Source organism: Fundulus heteroclitus, unplaced genomic scaffold (assembly GCF_011125445.2).
Source record: "Fundulus heteroclitus isolate FHET01 unplaced genomic scaffold, MU-UCD_Fhet_4.1 scaffold_52, whole genome shotgun sequence".
Lineage (NCBI taxonomy): Eukaryota > Metazoa > Chordata > Actinopteri > Cyprinodontiformes > Fundulidae > Fundulus > Fundulus heteroclitus.
The window spans coordinates 2,171,206-2,188,225 of NW_023396945.1; the positions used below are offsets into that span (position 1 = coordinate 2,171,206).

A 17,020-nucleotide genomic window follows, 5' to 3' on the forward strand; every position below is an offset into this window, starting at 1 on the left:
TAAGTTGGAGGCGGCGCACCGGCATTGAACGTCCTCTGAGAACACAGTATGTAAAGTGTTTCTGGTCAAAGTAACTGAAAGAGCTAAAATATAACGGCTTACATGAACACTTCATTATTTGTAGATTCTTTACGCGTGCATTCTCTGCACACTAGGAACTTTGTGCAACCCATTATATATTTAAAAAAAATAATTTTACATGAAGAACATCATATCAAAAGTCAAACATGTTGGTAGTGTAGGGCTGTTTTGGTTTTACAGGAACTTGGATGAATTGCTGCAATTGATGGAACCAGAAATTCTACTTTTTTTGTTTAATGAATGATAGCATCATTTACAAACTGAATTTTGTATTTCCTCAAGTTTGTCTGATATTAAAATTAGTTTGATATGAATAATTTTTGAAAGCCTAACTAGAGGAAATATGCAAGGTGGCAAACAGTTCTTTACAGCCTTGTACATGTTCTGTTCATCTGAACGTTTCACGCAGAGGGAATATTGGTGACGCATCGCCTCCAACCTCTATTCCATGTGTAGGTAATCATTGACTTGTCTTTAACTAACCTTTCACTGCAAAGGTGATAACAAATAAAAAAAAAATTAAATGATTTTTGAGTTCGGAAAGGTTTTAAGACTGTAGAACTCTACTTTGGGCTTGTCTCCTCTTGGACTAGCTGTTTCCGGGAACAAGTAATCTGAATATGGGCTATCCTAATAAAGATGCCAACTTATTTACTTCAGGTAATATATTAACTTTGCATAAACTTAAAGAATTAAACTTCGTAACTATCACTTTAATCCATCTCAATCAGCTCCTGAACCACAAAATGATGTTGGAAGAGAGTTGTGATCCTGATGTTCGGTTGAGTTTGTAATAAGCATCAACAGGCATAATGTCGGCTGATGGACTTGATCTGTTTTAAATCTAGTTTTATCTCATTCTTTATGGCTTTAAGATGCTCTACTGTTATCTTTTCTGTTATTTAAACCACCTGTTGATTGCGGTCGCCACTTTGAGAACCACCGCCAAGCCTGTGGTCGCTCTGGTGATTCAGAGCCACTCCAGCAGGGGGCAGTCTACATTTATAGAATCGACTCAAAACGCTCCTCTTCCCCTTCTCGTCACATTGTCCAACATGGCGGTGTCCATGCTCAGGATCCGTTGTTGTGTTCCGCGGCATGCGCCCAGTCGCCTCCTTGGACGAAAACGTGTTTTCCTCACACTCGGGTCTGAATTTCACTGCTCCACTCCCGCGGCCAGCGGACTGCTCTTCTCTCTGTATAAGCGCGGCGTTCTGAAGGACTCGTTCCCAGAAAACGCAGCACAGGACCAGCTTCCCCGGCTGCTTCAGTCCGCTCCTCAGACTGTGTACTGCGGCTTCGACCCCACGGCCGACAGCCTCCATGTGGGCAACCTGCTCGCCATCATCGGCCTGCTGCACTTCCGGAGCGCCGGGCACAACGTCCTCGCGCTGCTCGGCGGGGCCACGGCGCAAATCGGGGACCCGAGCGGGAAAACGAGCGAGCGCGAGCGGCTGTCCGCGGACGTGCTGGAGGGGAACACCCGCCGCATCCGGGAGAGCGTGCAGAGGATTTTCACCAACCACGAGGCGCTTTTCCACGACCCCTCCAGGCCGCTGGGCACCGTGGACGTGCTGAACAACCGGAGCTGGTATAAGAGCTGGGGGGTGGTGGACTTTCTGTCGGAGACCGGCAGGCACTTCCGGATGGGGACCATGCTCAGCCGCCACAGCGTGCAGTCCCGGCTGAAGAGCCCAGACGGTATGAGCCTGACAGAGTTCACCTACCAGGTGTTCCAAGCTTATGACTTCTACCACCTGAACCAATTATACGGCTGCAGGATTCAGCTCGGAGGCACCGACCAGCTGGGCAATTTGATGTCCGGCCATGAGTACATTCACAAGTAAATGTCCATCCACCTCCATTTCAGGCTGCACGTAGGAAACGAGAACACCAAATGACCGGATATCCACAAATCTACCCTCCAAAAAAAATCAATGGCAGGCGCCATAGTTGCAGAAATATTCAACCCACCCCCAATACAAACCCAAACTAGTCACAGACTGTGAGCTGGGTTTGGTTCTGGGCAGTGGCGGTTCTAGGCCAAATTTACCAGGGGGGCCAAGGTGGGGCCAGTGTTTTTTTCACAGGGGCACAAAAAAACAAAAAAAAAAAAAAAAACAATAAAATGGCAATATTTAACTGTGTAATAATATTAAGTGAGCCACTTGTGGCTCTGGAACTGCAGGTTTCTGACCCCTGATCTAGCAGTTGCAAACTTCTCCCCGAGATCATTACAGCTAAAGCTAAACGTGAAACATCTTAAGTTTTAAATTCTTTTTAGAGTAAAACTGTATGGGTAAAAAATATTTTTCAAAGTGACCAATCAGTTATGGTTTCTTTGCCATTGCAAATAATTGAGAAGTGTATTTAATATCATGTCTTTAGTACAGGGGCCATAACAGGGGCCAGGACTATTTCTACAGGGGCATGGGCCCCTGTTGGCCCCTGTCTAGAACCGCCCCTGGTTCTGGGCCATTCTAACACAGGAACACGCTTGGATCGAAATCGTTTTGTTGTAGCTACATGTTCAGGGTTTTTATCCACCTGAAAGCTGAACTTTACACATGCTCCAAGTGTTTTGCGCCGTCTAACAGGTTGTTGTTAAAAATTAGCCTGTTTCGCTCCAGCCATCAACTTGGTCACCTTGACTGACCCTGCTGTAGCAAAGTGTCCCCGCAGCATGATGCTGCCACTGCCGCCTTTCACCATGTGGCAGCAGTGTTTAGGTTGATGTTCAGTTTTAGTTTTAAGGCTCTCATGCAGTGTTTTGCGCAAGTAGGTTAAAATTTGGTCTCCTCTACCATCGCCTCGTGCTCTTTTCTGATTAGTGCTGCCCTTGTCTGGCCTTGTCGGTTTAGGTGGCCGTACTTGGTAGGTTTGTACTGTTTGCGGGTTTTACAAGAAGGCTTGGACGGCACTCCAATGGGAAGGTATTTTATTGCCTGACTTTAATTCCAACTTCAACGCTAGACTTTATTTCGGTCAGTCACGTTCACACTGCAGGGAAATGCGACCCAAATCTGAGCTTTTTTATTTCCCATACGCGACCCACATCCATCTTTTTCATGGCAGTGTGAACTAGATAATCTGGACGATAATTCAATAACGATATATATTGATCAAAATGCGTATGGTTCAATATAAAAAAACAGGGGTCAATAAAAAGTTCAATAAAAGAACAGTGCATTCTATCATGTAGGTTAATACTACAGTCATTGCATCCTCTCAACCAATCACAAACCCAGGAACGCTCAATCAGCCTTCAGAGAGCACACGTTCTTTTTTAACACTTAGTTTTTGTAAAACGTAGATGGAATAAAGGGTTGTGTTTGATTTTGTTTATTTGAAAATAGGTAATCAACCAACAGCATAAAATGGCCAGGGCTGCACTTAAAATGTATATTTTGATTTTTTTTTGATAATTATCGATATAGATCAATATGATTTCTATTTGATCAATATGCTTTTTTTTTTCTTCTATATCGTCCAGCCCTAGTGTGAACGGCCCAATTCCAAAATGTTCACCCCCCAAACAAATCCCATCTGTGCCACTTCTGTATGTGCTACTAATTCGGATGTGTAATGGATATTTTTCAAAGCGTCCGCAGTCTGAACGGTCATGTCCCATTTTATCCGTCTTTCCCGTCACCCTCCTGACTCTCACTACACATCCACACACAGTAGTAGCAGTTAATGCCCCATAGAAGACGAGGCATATAACCTGAAGGCCATTGTTAATATCTGGCAATTAACTCAGTCTGTGAACACCGGAGGGTCAAGGGGACAACGGCTGTAAAATAGGGCTGGACGATATAGTAAAAATAACATCGATTAAATAGAAATCATATTGATCGATATCGATAATTATCAACAAACTCAAAACATATATTTTAAGTGCAGCCCTGGGCATTTTATGCTGTTGCTTAGCGACCTATTTTTAGATACAGACACAAAGAAACCCTGAATTCAAACTAAACCCTTTATTCTACCAACTTTTTACCAAACCTGCAAGTTTAAAAAAAAAAAAAAAGAATGCGTGCTCTCTGAACTCTTTAAAAGGGGGCGGAGCTTGGGTTCTGGGCCTGCGTTGTGATTGGTTGGGAGGATGTAACGACTGTAATATTAACCTACATGGTAGAAAGCAAAAGGAAGAAAAACTGTTATTCTGTGGAACTTTTTATTGACCTGTTTTTCTATCATCGATACACGTCTACCGATCGATGTATATCGTTACTGAATTGTCGGCCAGCTCTACCGTAAAAGAAAGCGTTTTGTTGTTGCCTGATAAACTTCCTGTTCAGTCAAACAGCGGCGGTCCCATCTGCTGCAGCTGAGGCATGACCCGTGTTGGTCCTCCTCGTCCTTCAGGTTGGGGCTGTGCTTTGCCTTTCCAGACGCTACGTGTTTGGTGTCGCTATCCTGTTTTAGTGGCCGTCGTTTGAGTAAAGTGTATTTCCAAATTTCTATTCCTATTTGAAAAAGAATAGAAAGATCAGGTGTTTTTTGCATTCTTCTCACACTTAAGATTTTTACGTTGTCTGGCTTTAAAATATGACGATAAATGCACTTTTAACTGCATGGAGTGGGCAATCATAATCTGGCCTGGCTCCTGCTTTCCCTAATCCCACCCAATGACCAGCTCTATAGTCTAGATCAGGGGTTCCCAAACTTTTAAGCCTGGGACCCCGAAATTACTGTGCCAGAGACTGGGGACCCCTTTGTGTGTAATTTTAGGAGAACCTTTACCCAAAAAAAGTGTTACACCCCTGTGTTAAAATAAGGAATGTTGAGCATCTTGTAAAGTTATATTTTGGTATAAAATAAGAAAATACATCTTTTTAAATGGTTTGTACTTGCATAGCGCTTTAACTATTCTTGACGACTTCCAAAGCGCTTTACACTATAGTTTAGTCGCTCACACATTCACACCCTGACGGTGGTGAGCTATGTTAGCAGCCACAGCTGCCCTGGGGCAGACTGACAGAGGCAAGGCTGCCATACAACAGCACCACCGGGCCCTCTGACCACCGCCAGCATGCAATGCGGGTGAAGTGTCTGGCCCAAGGACACAACGACAACAGAGTCAGTCAGAGCAGTGGATCAAACCGGCCTAACCTCTGTGCCACCGTCGCCCCCACATCAGCATTGAATTATTTATTATTAGTAGGGCTGGGCAATATGGCTTAAAAAATAAAATCTCTCATTTATTTATACCAAATCAGATCAGTCACAAAAATAAATAATTCTAAAAAAAAACTTGCTTTTATTTCAAGCTTTGCGTCTGGGAGTTGATATGAATTTAAAGTACAACTAAATACAAGCTGTAAAACAAGATGGCGGCTCTGCCATTGTAAACAATGAAGATATAACATGAACATATAACCAAATGTTTGCTGCTTGTGGTATTACACAAGGAGCTAACAGGCTTCACTGCACTTGTGTGACTTTATCCATCCATTTTCTAACACGTCTATCACTTGTGGGGTCGTGAGGGGTTCTGGTGTCTATCTCTAGCTGTCAGTGGGTGAGAGGCGGGGTACACCCTGGACAGGTTGCCAGTCTGTCACAGGGCAACACAGAGACAGACAGGACAAACAACCATTCACACACTCACACCTAAGGGCAATTTAGAGAGGCCAATTAACCTAAAAGTCATGTTTTTGGACTGTGGGAGGAAGCCAGAGTACCCGGAGAGAACCCACACATGCACAGGGAGAACATGCAAACTCCAAGCAGAAAGACCCGGGGCAAGGATAGGACTTGAACCCAGGACCTTCTTGCTGCAGGGCAACAGTGCTACCCACTTTTTTAACAGTGCAGCCCAAGTGCATCCAAGTTTTTGAAAAAAAAAAGGGGGGAGAAAAGAAAAGAGTACCTCGTATTATGGTAAAACAAAAAAACTTTCCTCTACCATATATCCGGCATTGCATGCTATTTTCTTCGTGGAAGCCCAATGAGTTCATTGGCAAAATAAAATTCAGATTTTCCAAAAATGAAATCTCAAAAGATTGTAAATTCGATTTAATCGATTAAATCGATTTATCACGCAGCCTTAATTATTAGTATCAGGACTTTGAAACAATTTTGTGACTTTATTCTCCCAATGTTGATTATTCTTGTACACCTGATGTTACGACTTTATTCTCATAATTTACTCGCACAAAAAAAAATGGTTTTAGGGCCATCGAAGATTAAAGAAATCCTTTATTGGCCAAAAAATAGCAAATTTCCGCATTAAGAAGAAAACAACTCAGAAACTTGAAGGTTAATTTCACACATTTCTGAGGGGAAAAATCGTTTGCTCTCTGATGTCGAGGAATCATGAATATTCAAGAACGAACGTGGACCATCTCGTGACCCCAGTGGGGGTCCTCCCCCCGGTTCAGCAGCACCATCTTCTCCCCAGGAGCTATTCAGACTCATTTCTTATTTCTCTCACATTTTCCAGAGTAAGTGGCGAGGAGGTGTACGGCCTGACCATCCCGTTGGTGACCAGCTCTACCGGCGACAAGCTGGGCAAAACCGCGGGAAACGCGGTGTGGCTCAACAGAGACAAGACGTCCCCCTTCGAGCTCTACCAGTTCTTCCTCCGCCAGCCAGACGCCAGCGTGGAGGGGTACGTGGAGGAGGAAGCCAGAGCTGATGGGCTCTGTTGGTAGCTAACCTGTACCGGAGCGGCCGGGATTGCGAGCCCTTCACCCACAATGCCTTGCTGGGGGTGGGGAAGCTGAGGTGTGCTGTGTGGCTCATTTGCAGGTACCTGAAGTTGTTCACCTTTTTGCCTCTGGCGGAGGTGGAGAGGCTGATGCAGCAGCAGAGGGAGGACCCGAGCAAACGCCTCGCCCACAAACGGCTGGCCGCAGAGGTGACCAAGCTGGTGCACGGAAAGGAGGGCCTGCAGAGCGCCAAAAGGTCAGAGTCGCTCTGCGTGGGTTGGCAGTCTGGTTTTACCAGACATCCGGTGGTTTCCACCAGCAGCGAGGCTGTGACTTAAGCTTATTAGACTGGCCCTCGTTAGGGCTGGGCGATATGGATTAAAAAATAAATGTCCGATTTTATCATACCAAATCCGATTAATCAATTCTTTTCCTCCTTTTTGTTTCATAAAAAGAAATTAAAGAAATTATTTTTAAAACCTTGCTTTTATGTCAAGCATTTCGTCAGAGAGTTGACCTGAATTCAAAGTGCAACTAAAAACAAGCTGTGAAACATGCTTGTAAAACAAGATGGTAGTCGTGCCATTATAAACAATGAAAATATAACATAACATTTGCTGCTAGTGGTATTACACAATGAGCTAAGAACAGGCTTCACTGCACTTGTGAAGTTCAAACTAAGTTAAAAAAAAGTAAATGAAGTTCCTCATATTATGGTGAAAAAAAAGTTTCTACTTAACAATATTTTGACAATAATTTTGCCTAAACATATAATCAGCATCACATGCCGTTCTCTTCATGGAAACCCAATGAGTGTATTGGCAAAATAAAATCCAGATTTTCCAAAAATGAAATCTTAAAGAATTGTAAATTCGAATTAATCGATTAAATCGATTTATCACCCAGCCCTAGCCCTCGGTGCTAGGACCGAAAAGCGTGACGCTTCATATGAGCACATTCGTGGTCTCTAAAAGCGGCGGCGTTTTATGCCTGCAGGTGTACCAACGCCCTGTATCACAGCAGCGTGGAGGCTTTGGAGCAAATGAGCGACGAGGAGCTTCAGGAACTCTTCAGGGAGGCTCCTTTCCACGAGCTGTACTTGGAGCCAGGGACCACCGTGATAGACGCCTGCCGCAAGGTCAGCGCCATCCCCGACGGACCCAGAGGGTAGGTACCTCGGTCCTCGCCCGTTTAAATAAAGCTCTGCATTGGGGTGGCTTTCTTTAGTTACAGAGAAGCTGCTCGTGGTTGTTGGGAAGATGGATTGACCTGAATACAAGGAAATCCTAAAAGATACAATGTTAGTAATAGGTTGTCAAAGCTCATCCCTCGAGGGCCGATGCCCTGCGTCTATTAGACGGGTCCATGCTCGCAATATGCTCCACTACACAACTGTGACTAGGGCTGAACAATTAATCGCATTTTCAATATAATCGCGATTTAAAAAAACTTAATTTCCAAATCGCAGAGTCTGCAATTTTTGGCTATGTAACAATTAGGGAATTAGACACGTCCATTAGGTGTTGGTAAAATGTTTAAAGTGGGTTTGCCTCCACATGGAAGGGAAGACAGTTGCAGCAGTGAGATAATCTAAATGTATTACTTGTTTTAGAGTTTATATAATCATACATAGCATTAAATACAGGTCAATCAGTTTAATACATAGACTTGCTTGTTGGTTGGACTTTATGTTCAACAAGGATTGATGTCCAAATCAATTAAAAGCTGTTCTCTTGAATAATATTCTGATAAATAGAAACATTAAAAATTGTTTTAAATAGTCCTTGTTTACAAACGTCTTTATTTAGACGTCAATTTGTTGCTTGTGGTTAATGCAGAGAAAAGTCAAAATTGCAATTTTGGTTGAAATATATCGTAGGCAGAATGCAATCATTTTTGCTCTGAGTTTAGATGCTGTGGGTCTTTTAGCACCTAATCTGCACAGCGAGGAAACAAAATGATTTGTTGTTTGTATATGTTTAAAAAGAAATGATAAATTAAACTGGAAAAAAATCGCATTAAATCGCAATATTAAGAAAAAAAATCGCAATTAGATTATTTTCCAAAATCGTTCAGCCCTAACTGTGACCAAGTCCTGCTAGTCCGCTGAAGCCGAGCGACATGAAAGCAGGAGAAAAGCCCCAGAGGACTTGGGTTTGGCAGCGTTGGCAGAGGCTACAACCCTCCTGAGGCTCGGGCTGACAGACGTAGATCATGCAGCCAGAGCTGCAGCCTCAGCGTGGCGTGTTGCAACGGCCCAGTCAAAGGCCGACCCAAATCCAGTTTGGAGTCTTTGGCAAGTTGTGAAAATCGCTTTTCACAGTCGCACTCCGTCTAATCTGACTGAGTGTTTTGTTTGGTTGTTGTGTTTTTTTTTATATGAGAATAATTGGTAAAACCTTGTCTAGATGTGTAAAGCTGGTAGGCGTACCCTGAAAGACTCGGTGCTGAACTGCCAGAAAAGTGTAATTCTTCAAATTATTGATTTAGAGTAGCTTAGACTTGGACTTTCTTTATTGTCATTTTGTATGCACAGAGTGCATACAGAACGAAATTTCGTTTTTCATACAGCTCAGAAAAGTTGCAGTGACTCTACAGGATACGTTGCTGTGAATTTACAGTACAGGATTAAAATGCAGTAATAAATTGTAGTCATTTACAGGATAAATTCCTGAGCTAGCTGACGCAGTGTCTAGATTTCTATCGGCAAGACTGTATTTTCTGTAAATGAATGAGGTTTGAAGCACTTGTCTCGGAGGTAAAGGGATGCACATCATGGTGCCTCTTAGATGTCATGTGTCCCAAGACAAAAAAGGAGAGGATGAAAAAGGGATTGTTTTTTTTTTTTAGTTATGCAAAAAAAAAATGCTAACGTTTCAAAATCTGATTTTGAAATAAGTTCTTTCATCGAAACTGGAGCCCACAGAATATTCATATTTTCCTGTTTAATGTTTTCTTTTATAGTTATTGACCTTGAATGAACCGACTGCTGATCCAGCAGCAGAGTCTGGTTCCTGAGTGTGATACACCATCTTAACCCAAGTGGTTTATGTAGAATTTAGCATATAATTGCCACAGATCAGAGGGTGGGGGGAGAAAATTTTGTCGGTGATAAGTCTACGCAGTTGAAAGTTAGCGATTTGCCTGAATCTGACTGTGTAATGCTTGTGGACAGGTATCAGATGATCTCAGATGGAGCTGTATGGATTAACCACCGAAGAGAGGACAAAGCGGAGCAGGTCCTGATCCCCAAACATCACATCTTGTCTAACGGACTTACCCTGCTCCGAGTGGGCAAGAAAAACTTTTACATCATCAAGTGGCTCAGCCTCTGAGGCTGCCTGATTGACTGACAGGGAAGGTAGGAGGAAAAACTCGAGGAGAAGAGTCTGTGAGAAGATGTTGATGGACTCAAACTACTGTGCATTTAACCGTGTATATATATATATATATATATATATATATATATATATATATATATATATATATATATATATATATATATATATATATATATATCGATGTACATTTAGAACTGTGCCACTTATCTAAATATTTGTTATTAAAAGGCGTTTGGTTAAAGAGATCTTTTTCTGTTTAACTGACTGCTGCAACAGAGGTTGAGGGAAGTGACCACTAGAGGGCGACATTGCCTGCTTGGCGGTCCACAGAGATCCTAATGTGCGCCACTCATCCCGCCGGTAGCACGGTTGCTCAAAGTTAAATTAAATTGCGTCATTTCTCACAAGAAGCTTTTGCTCCTATTTTAAACCAACCATTCTCTTTTTATTTATTCAAGTATGATGCAGACATTTGTTTTGTTTCAGCTTTTCTGTTAATTTTTTGTGCTTTAAAAAGTGTAACCTTACACACACCATTAGGAAAGAACCACCTAAGGATGGGGTTTGATCCAGTTTCGGTTCAAAACAAAGTTTTACTTAGATATTACATTTATGTAGGGTATTTGTCTCGTCCAATATTGCTTTTTAAGGTTATTGCTTGGTTTTCATTAAACGTGTGGCAAATATATATATTTTATTTGGGGTGTTTTAACAAATATTTCAATTTTACGTTTACCAAATTTAAAAAATATGTGTGTAGCGCTTTCAGTCAGTGCTGCACTGATAAAGAGCAAAAACAATAGAAGGGGTACACAATTAAAGAGCGAAGATACTTAAAGATAAAATCAAAAGTGTTTATATAATTATTGTGTGTGTGTGTGTGTGTAAGTGTGTAAAAAACACTTTTGATGTTATCTTTGAGTGTCTTTGCTCTAATTATATATGTGATATTTGTATGTTTTTGTATAATATATATTTTATGTATGTTAACCATAGAATGGTCATTAAATGCAAACATTTTCTTTTTTTCCTGGTTTATGGACATTTTGTAAAGCTAAGTTGAGTCTGTTTTTATACTGGATCTTAGAGTGCCTACTGCTGCAGTATAGCAGATAATTACTAAGAGGAGTTGAAAACACAAAAAAACCCAGAACCAAGACACTGCTACACAGAGTTTTGCCTCAAGCTGTTAAAATTTTAAACTTTCAAGTTCAAACGATTACCAAGGTTCAGTAAGCCATCAGACCCAGATCAACCAAAGGAGGATTTTTTTCCGCTTATATTTCTTAAGATGAAAAAATAATTATAATTTTACAGTGAGCCTCTAAAAATCAATCTGGTTCTAGTGTACATACCTATAAGAAACCTGTGTGGGTAGGTGTCCAAAACTGGCTCTAGACCAGTGGGCCACATGCTATTTAATTTTTCTCTTTTTATGTTAGTATTTAAAAATATACCCCAAAAAATTAGGGATAAATAAAATTAAAAACCCAATAGTAATTTTTTAATAAAAAAACAACACTTTTAAACACCATGTGCCAAGCTGACACAACCATCACAAAAACATAGTATTTTGCATACTATGTGTGTTTTAATAAAAATAAATAAGTTTGATTCATACTTTGATCAATATTTAAATAGTGTCGAGATTTAGACTTTTTTTTTTTTTTTTTTTTTTTTTTACAAACTTGTCCCTGATATTAATAAAACGCTGGCCCTTTAAAAAAAAAAAAAACATGGGCGGGGCCTCTGCCTCTAACCAATGAACGGCCTTCTTGGCGTTTAAAAAGATCCGTGTGTCAAATCTCACGGCTCTGGCCCTCCTCCTCGTGAGCCCAGCCTCCCTTCTCCCAGTCCCTACTACGCCTCAATCGCCATATTGGGTGCTGAGAGGCTACTCTGCAGTTTCAGTCGGTGCAGGGCGATATTGACAGAGCGTCCTCGGTTCCTGCGCAGCTTGTTTTGATGATTCGCGGGGACTATCTTCGGCGTCAGAGCACCGCAGAAGACGTTTGCGCCTCCAGCTTGCCGTACGCATGGCCTAAGCCGTTCCACGCCTGTTTCGGATCTTTCCCCCCGTGACGAGGAGATACCCGTTGTTTTCTTGTGTTTCTTTTTTTTTTTTTCTTCCTTCTCCCCCATTCTCCAGCGACGTGTTTTTTTTTTCACTCCTTCCTATGAAAACCGGACCCTCCTGGCGGCTCCAACGATCAGCGTTTCTTGGGGGAAAAATGTCAGACGTCCGACTTTCAAACGGAAGCCCGACGTTGGAACGGACGGAGCCCCGGCTGTCGGAGCACCCGAAGCCGTCAGCCTGCCGGAGCCTCTTCGGCTCGGTGGACCACGAAGAGCTGCAGAGGGATTTTAAGGGACACATGCGGGAGCTGCTGGAGACGGCGTCCGCCAAGTGGAGCTTCGACTTCGCCGGTGACAGGCCGCTGCCGAACGGCAGGCTCACATGGGAACCGGTGGACTCCGCGGACATCCCGGACTTCTACGCGCGGCCGCCGCGGAGGGAGAAAGACGTCTGCTCTGGGAATAACAACGTGGATCTAAACGGGAATCATAGCTGCGTCCTGGTGGCTCCGAGCGAAGACGCGGGCACGCCGGGCGCTCAGACGGAGTGTAGCGAGCAGTGCGCCGGGCTGAGGAAAAGACCGTGTCACGGTACGACATCTGCGTCAGATTACACGATTTCCAGCCCCGACCCGCGGCGCTGTCGGGCTCGGCCACCGCGCTCACAAACACCGCGGTCCAGGAAAGACCGAGCGGTGGCGGAAACCGAGCAAACCAGCAGGTTTCTAAAAGTTTATTTTTCCTTGTGTATTTTTCGCAGACCCCACGGCGCAAAATAAGAGGTCACGCAGCAGCTCGGACGAAGTGAGCCTGAGCCACTCGGTTGAACACACACCCAGAAAGTCCAGTCCCAGGAGACAGACGTGAAGACTAACAAAAACGGTAAGAAAGTGATCCACACTTGTTGTTCTTCCCTCTGCCTTGATTAGTTTCACACACATAGCGTATGATTGGTTGGTTAAAAACTCTTTAACAGTAAAAAAAAAAAAGGACCAGTTTTCCCACACTTGAAATTTAGATTATAAGTGAGTTTATGCTGTCTGGCTGTCTCTTGGAGTACTTTTTCTTTTTTTTTTCTTTTTTTTTTTAAAGTTATGCCTCACTAAGATCAGTCAAAAAAAAAAAAAAGTTCAGCGTGAAAACAAGAAAAAAAAGTGTGTGTGTGTGTGAGGGGGGGTACAAAACTGAGCTGCCGTTTCACTGCAGCTGTTTCGGTGCTGCTGGGTTTCCTACTAAACTATAAACAAGTGCTGAACAACAGTGTAGTAGTAACACGTCAGCAGCCACTGCCCTCAGCTCAGAGCAGAGCAGGGACGGAAAGGGGCTGGTCTCCTGCTGGAGAGAGAGCAGACACACAAGCTCTGCGCACAGCTGCTGCTGCTGCTGCAACACACGCAGCTTCCCCCTGCAAGGCAGTGAGGGTTCAGGTTTAACCCCCCCCCCCCCCCCCCCCCCCAAATCAGCCTTAAAAGAAAAATAAATACACGAAATGGCTGGATGTGAAATTTTTCACGTTGCAGATGAGGACAAATGGTGTTTTACATCTTAAAATATAAATAGTTTTTTTTTTTGTGTTGAAGTCTGCACAGTAGAGGATGGAGTAGAATAATGGAGATTTTTTTTTTCTTAAAAATCGACTCTGTAATTAAAAATATTTTTTTTTAATTTAAAATATGCATTGGGTTTTGTGTATTTTTTATTTCCAATATATTAAAATATTTTTGTGTGTATAAAACCTAAATTGAAAGTCAAGTTTAAGTTCCACATTAATTGCAATTGTACAGCTAAAATAATTTTGATGGAGCTGCTCACAAAAGTAGAGGCTAAATGCGTAAATAGATTTAAAGCAAGATGGACAAAACTAATTTGTGTGTGTGTGTTTGGAGGGGGGGTCAATTAGCAGCCTTTCCAGTTTGTGACTTCTACAGTAAAGTTTAGGTTCCCTCGCTAATATGCTTTTGGTCCTCAGCAAAAAACGCATTTATCCTAAAAAAAGAAAAAAACATATTTATTTTTTTTTTGTTACAGAGTGTTCTGTCGTACTAACTTAGTCTTGTTTTTTCTCTCTCCCCTGTTCTGACTCACACAGAAGATGCCCCCCTCCCCCTCCCTTTGTTTTTCCTTTAACACGGGAGACCTCAGTGTTGGCTTTCCCCCCCCTATGGACGAGGATCTACGCAGCATCAGAAACATATCAGCTCTCCTGAAGACTGGGGAGGACGCTGTTGAAGCACTGAACAGAAACACTAAAGTTTTTTTGGCACTCAGTTAAATGTTACTGCCTCTAACAGCAGTCGATGTAGCAGTGTGCAATTAGGTTGCTCCTTTTTTGCTCCTTTTTTGTTGTTTTTTTTTTTTTTTACTACCTGTGTGTGTATATAAATTAATAAATATATATTTCTCTCCATATGTAGCACATAAGAAACATTATGATTTAAAACAAATCCTTTATGTTTAAAAGTGTGAATTTTGATTTGACTTGAAGATTTGCAGTGTAGTTTGAGACTTTTTTTTTTTTTATGCTGTTCTGTTTGGCTGAAAAGCAATGGAAGTTGAAATGGTCCCTAAATGCTACACTTTAAAAAAAAATAAAAATCACGGCTTCTTAGGATTTCTTAAGTGTGACTTCAGTCCGTCAAATTTTCTCGCTCAGCATTGAAGAATGGTACAAATGTTGCTCGAAATTTTTTTTTTTCCCCCTTGCATTATTGTCATCTACAGCTCTTTAAAGAGTCTGATCCACAGGAGGAAACTTAAAGAAAACCAATCATTGAGGTTATTCTGATATTTATTGGTTTAGCGTTGCTTTTAGCACCAGTTTAGGCCTGGTTTTTTTTTTTGTTTTTTTTTTCCCTCCCTGTTGTAGTTCTGCACTCTGTAGATGCTGAGATCCTCTTAGAGAAGGACATACAAACTTCACACGCTGTGTTCTACTTGACTGTACCCTGATGTGCCTTACCTCTCTACAGACGTGAGGGTTTTTTATTTAGAAAGCGGTTATATCTCCTACAATACCAAATACATGGTTGCTTCTTACGTAGATGACTTCACATTGTATTTCTTTGTGATAACATAGGTGCTTTTTTTTTTTTCTATCTCCCCTCCATATTTTAAACCTGCTGAGGATGGAAGTGTGTGCATCTCAAAGCTTCTCCTGTATTTTCCTAATGTTTGCTTTCTTTACTGAGACGAAGACCAGCTCGTCCCACATATGCAGTCACCACGCCTGTGTAATTGTGTAGATCTCTGAAATGTACCTGTGTACATATTTTGTAAAAAATTAAAACAAAAAACACTGAGAAACTATGCTAACTTATTTATGTTGAGCTTTTTTTTTTCCTTTTTGTTAAATGTAGAGTAAAAAAAATGGGTTTTTGATTACGGTTATCCAAAGTGGCATTTACTATAATTGTTTTGTAAAAGCATATTTTATTTGGTAGATTTTTTTTTTTTTTTTCCCCCTTTTATAAGGTTGCAGTCTGAGCCTGAAATATTTGTTGTGCTTTTTTTTTTTTTTTTTTTTTTTTTTTTTGTAATGTGTGGTTAATTAAAAAAAATGTTGCAATCAATAAAAGAGAAATTTAAAGTAGGACTTGTTTATTGCTTTTTACACTGGGTGTAAAAAAAATTCAAGTATAGCATCTACTAAATGCACTATGTTGGAAAAATAAATTGAGATAATGTAAAAGAATGACTCAAAATAAATGCTTTGATTATAAGTGTTTAGACCTCTCTCTGGTATTTTGGGTGTTGTAAACAGCTGGGCGAGGTGAGGCCCTTACTGTGGATCAGGGGATGGATGATTGACGGCCGGTTCATCCAATGAGAAAGATCTGGAAAAGCAGACCACTGAGTGCAACCAATAGCATTCAGCGATATGCCCATGGGCAAGTTACAGGTGAAAAAAGAGTTTGAGCTTAGAAAGCAATATTTATCTGGACTAGAAATGGAGAATTTGAAACGTTTTTTTATTTTTTATTTTTATTTAGTTTGCCACATTTGTATTTTGAGCTGTGTGTTTGTGTGTGTGTGTGTGTGTAGTTGCTTTCCCCCCATTTAAGGTTTTTCTGGTATAATCTCTTAATTTCCCAACAGAGACAGACAGGCGTTATAGGGACCCATCCTAAGTCCAAATGTGGAGGAACATCCCTTTTTGGGTTTCTGTTAAGTTTAGAAAAATTAAAGTAGGGTTAGGCAGACTCATGCGATACCCTAATCTATTACAATACAAATGTGTGTTTGAGAGAAATGAAAGAATACTTTTGTTTTAAAATTTCTGGCTTAACATGGTTTACTTATTTGCGAAGCAAAAGTGTCTGCATGTATTTTAGCAATTTATTTAAAAAAATATATATATATTTTTCCCTTTTATAATCTAAAAATGCAAAAAAAAAGTGGGAAGTGTATTATCCTTGTTGAATATAATGCATGCTTTATATATATATTTAATATATATTTAAAAATATATTTCACTATATTCTTCATTTTTTAATTGTGTTCCTGTCTGCGGCCTCTGGCTGTGCGAGTGTCTCAGTTTCAGTCACTGCACATCTTAGGCCGTAAAACTCAAATTAACGCTTTCACGGAGCAGACTTTCCCTGCCTCCTCCTCGTGCCACCAGCACAGGAAGACACCTGCAGCAGCTTTTTTCTTCTTTTCTTCTAAATGCTGGTATGGTGTGTCATGAGTGGTGGAAGCGGTCTCTGTGTGTTTGTGTGGGTGGGTGGGTGGGGAAGGTGGGGACCATCCAGTCCTGAAGCGTGCAGGTGGGCAACCTCAGCCCAGCCGTTCCAACTCCCCCACCCCCCACCTCCGAGTTCGGGGCCATTGTCCCAGTGTGTGGGCCTTTGTGTTGAAGGCCAT

At 41.6% G+C, this 17,020-nt stretch overlaps 2 protein-coding genes across 2 annotated transcripts; both read left to right on the top strand.

Moving 5' to 3' along the window:
* Positions 1-1,101: 1,101 nt before the first annotated feature.
* yars2 (tyrosyl-tRNA synthetase 2, mitochondrial) lies at positions 1,102-11,107 on the top strand. Its single transcript, XM_012880347.3, has 5 exons — positions 1,102-1,924; positions 6,533-6,700; positions 6,841-6,996; positions 7,737-7,907; positions 9,916-11,107. Exons 1-5 carry the CDS (start codon positions 1,137-1,139, stop codon positions 10,073-10,075), a joined length of 1,443 nt encoding a protein of 480 aa, XP_012735801.2. The 5' UTR covers positions 1,102-1,136; the 3' UTR covers positions 10,076-11,107.
* Positions 11,108-11,801: 694 nt separating this feature from the next.
* cdkn1bb (cyclin-dependent kinase inhibitor 1Bb) lies at positions 11,802-15,746 on the top strand. Its single transcript, XM_012880367.3, has 3 exons — positions 11,802-12,748; positions 12,918-13,039; positions 14,247-15,746. Exons 1-2 carry the CDS (start codon positions 12,259-12,261, stop codon positions 13,022-13,024), a joined length of 597 nt encoding a protein of 198 aa, XP_012735821.2. The 5' UTR covers positions 11,802-12,258; the 3' UTR covers positions 13,025-13,039; positions 14,247-15,746.
* The last annotated feature ends 1,274 nt before the right edge of the window (positions 15,747-17,020 follow it).

Coding starts and splice junctions, on each gene's coding strand:
- yars2 (XM_012880347.3), top strand. CDS start 1,137: ATGGCGGTGTCCATGCTCAGGATCCGTTGTTGTGTTCCGCGGCATGCG. Junction 1,925..6,532: donor GGCCATGAGTACATTCACAA/GTAAATGTCCAT, acceptor CACATTTTCCAG/AGTAAGTGGCGAGGAGGTGT. Junction 7,908..9,915: donor ATCCCCGACGGACCCAGAGG/GTAGGTACCTCG, acceptor GCTTGTGGACAG/GTATCAGATGATCTCAGATG.
- cdkn1bb (XM_012880367.3), top strand. CDS start 12,259: ATGAAAACCGGACCCTCCTGGCGGCTCCAACGATCAGCGTTTCTTGGG. Junction 12,749..12,917: donor GAGGAAAAGACCGTGTCACG/GTACGACATCTG, acceptor TATTTTTCGCAG/ACCCCACGGCGCAAAATAAG.